Source organism: Octopus bimaculoides, chromosome 11 (genome assembly GCF_001194135.2).
Source record: "Octopus bimaculoides isolate UCB-OBI-ISO-001 chromosome 11, ASM119413v2, whole genome shotgun sequence".
Lineage (NCBI taxonomy): Eukaryota > Metazoa > Mollusca > Cephalopoda > Octopoda > Octopodidae > Octopus > Octopus bimaculoides.
This window is the reverse complement of record NC_068991.1, coordinates 21,313,944-21,317,968: the sequence shown is the minus strand read 5'-3', so window position 1 is coordinate 21,317,968 and position 4,025 is coordinate 21,313,944. Positions and strand designations below refer to the sequence as shown.

General features: G+C 35.5%; 1 protein-coding gene across 1 annotated transcript in view; it reads right to left on the bottom strand.

The window, feature by feature from the left end:
- The window catches only part of LOC106869315 (solute carrier family 22 member 6-A), a 29,889-nt gene that overhangs the window by 23,242 nt on the left and 2,622 nt on the right, over positions 1 to 4,025 (bottom strand). Inside the window, exon 2 of the mRNA XM_014915008.2 lies at positions 1,666 to 1,877. Within this exon, the coding sequence (XP_014770494.1) occupies positions 1,666 to 1,877 (212 nt within the window). The remainder of the gene's footprint in view (positions 1 to 1,665; positions 1,878 to 4,025) is intronic.

Genomic DNA, 4,025 nt, shown 5'->3' with positions numbered 1-4,025 from the left:
GTAGTAGTAGTAGTAGTAGTAGTAGTAGTAGTAGTAGTAGTAGTAGTAGTAGTAGTAGTAATCGTCGTCGTCGTCGTCGTCGTCGTCGTCGTCGTCGTCGTAGTAGTAGTAGTAGTAGTAGTTCATGCTTTATCTTAAGATCAGCTCTGTGAAAATTTGTGACGATGAAAGTCGTATCAGCAGCAGAAGGCTATCCTGTCTTTTTAAGATTATATCTACTATCCAATGTGTCCTTCCTGTTCTCAAGACGATATGATGAGGTTTTGCTCTATTTCTAGTTGGTCGCGCGACCGAAGAGAAACCCCGTCGATGATTCACCATTTATGCTAACGCCTGTTACTCAGAGATAATGTAAGAAATAATCTTTCTCTTGGGGGATAGCAAGCTGCTACAGCAATGAAGTTTGAAATGTCACAAATGTCCTTCTATTTCTATATCATATTAAAAATACAGTAATATTTTTCATGCACAAGATCCGAATTTTGAACGAAGTGCAGAAGTTTCTACTATCATAACAAATGCTTCTGCTTGTTACCGAAAAATTTATAGAGAATGAAAAAAAGGCTTCCTCTATGCAAACAACTCCAGACTTGTTTTTAAAAAGAAATCTACAAGTCCGTCTACGAGTGCTTGTGAAATGGCGATTGCGTCTACATGTGATGATGTGCACGAGTCTAGTGCGAGTGAAAGTAATTCAGAAAACGATTATAATAATATTTCTTATGATAAAAGATCTTGAATTCTTTTTACTTTACATAAAATATTCTTTACATTCTACTGTTGTTTTATTGTCGTTTATTTGCGAGTATTATAAATTTTGTAGGTAAAATATTTTGCTGGCAACGAATTACAATTTATAACATTGCCATTAGGTCGTCAAGTATGAAATTTGTAGTAAGGTATATAGTAAACTTTGACAGCTGCTCATTTTGCGCCATTATTATATTTTGACAATCTTTATTTTTTGTTAGAATGCTGATACATCTATTTCTTTATTCTAACTCATTTTGCGCTTTATAAAGTATTTATAAATCATTTTTGGCTATTTTTGCTTAGAGATGGATAAGTCGGAAATTCGTACAGTTTTGAAACTCTGCTTTACGAATTTTTGCTTTACGAGCAGTTTGCAGGAACAAATTAACTCGTATATCAAGGAATTACTGTAATGGTTTGTTGCTTAAAAGGATTACAAACTGTCCGTATTATATGACAGATGTGGTATCTATTCCCTCGACGCATGCAAATTGAATGAAAACCAGCCTCGGTAAAGTGTGAACTTAGAAAGCAAAAACATATGATTAATTACTGCAAAGTATCTATTGCTTTGCCATTCATCACCGACCCTAATAAGACAATTAATTTTTCTTGTGTTAATTGCGCAATTATAATGCTGCGAGGTAGCAAAATTGTTAGCACGGCGGACAAAATGCTTAATGACATTTTGTCCGTCTTTACGTTCTGAGTTCAAATTCTTCTTGATCGATCTTTCCTTTCATCCTTCCGGGGGTTGATAAAATAATTACCAGTTGAGCACTGGGGACCGATGTAATTGAACTATCCTTTTCCCTGAAATTTCTGGCGTTGTACTTATCGTAGAAATGGTTAATTGAGTAAATATTAAAAAAAATGAATTCAAATATTTATTTTTATTTATAAGCAACCTACCTGTGACACAATAGACTTATCAACAGGTGCAGTATAATAATAGCCATTAAGGCAGTCCAGGGTTCGATTCTCTCTTGTAATCCCTCCATCAGTATTGATGATATCTATAGAGCATTTATCATATGACAGATTCACTTCTTCCCTGATCGATATATTGTATTGGCTGAGTTGAAACTCTGTCAGATTCTTACATCTGTATTCAGGAATGGTGGCTGCAATATAAAACTAATATTCATTTATGTAGAATCGGTTTGTACGAGGGAATGCTGAAAGTGCCTGGCTTTGGGTAACAGAAAATGCAGGAAGATCAGTTAATTATGATTTTATCCAACATATTCCTCTCTCAGATTCATACACTTATTGTAGGGATCCTTCAGTTTTTCTGAGTCTTCAACCAGGCCTTTCGCAACACCCTTAAAGTCACGTTTCATGTATGGAATCTTTCTAAATGACGAACAGACTTAGGTTTCCAGACAGAATAATTCTACATGGAAGATGATAGTTGGGGTAGATATTTAATTTTTTTTCTAATATCTATAGGTGCAGATGTAGATGTGTAGGAAGAAGTTTGTTTCCCAATAGCATAATTCTGGATTCAGTCCCAGTGAATGGCACTTTGGGCAAGAGAATACTGCTATAGCTCCAGGCTGAATAATCTTAGTGAGTAGACTTGGCAGATGGAAACTGAAGGAAACCTGTCTTGTCTATGTTTGTAAGAATGTTTGTCATTAAGTTTTATTTCAAGATTTTTGCAAATAGAAATAGAGCCGGTTTTTAACCGTCATTGGAATTTCAACATCAACAGGGTATTTTTGTATGTATGTATGTGAATATATGTAAGTATGTATGTATGTATGTATGTATGTATGTACGTATGTATGTATGTATGCATGTATGTATGCATATATGTGCAGATCTGTAATTTTTGTTTTATGTATATATCCCATGCATACAGTTGCATGTCTAGACATGCTCATATATACTTAAATGATAAAGTTCTGAAAAAGTTTTACAGATTTTTACAGTTCCAGTGAAGGATTGGATCTGTAGTCTTTGAATCAACTCTCTCCTTTCTGGTTTTGAGAAACCTAATTTCTCAAGATTAGTATTTAGGCAATCTGTTATATATTCCATTGCCCCAGCAATTACAGTTATAAAACTGAACTTGTAATCTGGATAGAGTGACTGCAGATTCCTCAATAGATAAGCATAGCTATTTTATTTTTCGCTGATCTTTAGCTTTATGTTAACAACTACTGGGATGCTGATTTCCACAACTGCATGCAGTTTCTCTTCTCTATCCCAAATTACTATGTCAGGTCTATTATTTTCACATTTTATTGAGGTCTTCACTGAGATATTCCAACAGTATGCCTTATTATGAGTGGCTATGTCTTCTTCCATATTATGAGTTCTTATTTCTTTGGGCCTCAAGTTTATCCTTCCGACTCATCTCATTATACAGTGTCCAAGCAAAATCATGTCTCATGAGTAGATTATACCGTGATGACATTTTCGGAGAGCTGCTTAAGATGTATGTATGTATGTATGTATGTATGTATGTATGTATGTATGTATGTATGTACGTATGTATGTATGTTATTATGAGTGGCTATGTCTTCTTCCATATTGTGAGTTCATATTGGCACCAGACATCTTGCTCCGGCTTGTCTCTGGATGATGTCAATAAAGTGGAGAGGGTCTATGAGGTGTTGTGTAGCCTTATTGGACCTAAAACTCTGCACAGGCATTGCTGACCTCTCCTGAAGGTCGGCAATGGTCTTCCTCGGTCACGAGTGAACGGCCATCATCATCATACTGTATGTATGTATGATTTTTCTTAGAGTTCTCAGTATGTTCTTCTTTAGGACATAATTCTGGTGACCAGTTGAAGGAGGTGAGCTGGCAGAATTGTTATTGCTCCGGCCAAAATGCTTATTGGAAATGTCGTCCAATTTTACGTTCTGAGTTCAAATTCCACCGAGATCGTCTTTGCCTTTCCTACTTTCGGGGTGGATAATGTAAGTACGAGTTGAGCACTGGGGTCGTTGTAATCGACTGATCCTCTTTCCCGAAATTGCTATCTTTGTACGAAAATTTGAAACAATTATTCTTATGATGGCCGGTTACGGTATTGTGGAGAGAATGAATAATGGAATATGAAGCGTATGCAAAACAGCAGGAAATAGGGGAGACATCATGTGCAAATGCACAATTAATGTATACACGCACAGTTAATGTATGCATACACAATTAATGTATACACACACAGTTTATGTATGCACACACAATCATCTACTTAGACAAAGATATAAACTGTTATCATCACAAATAACATTACAAAGTTTAATAACGATTTG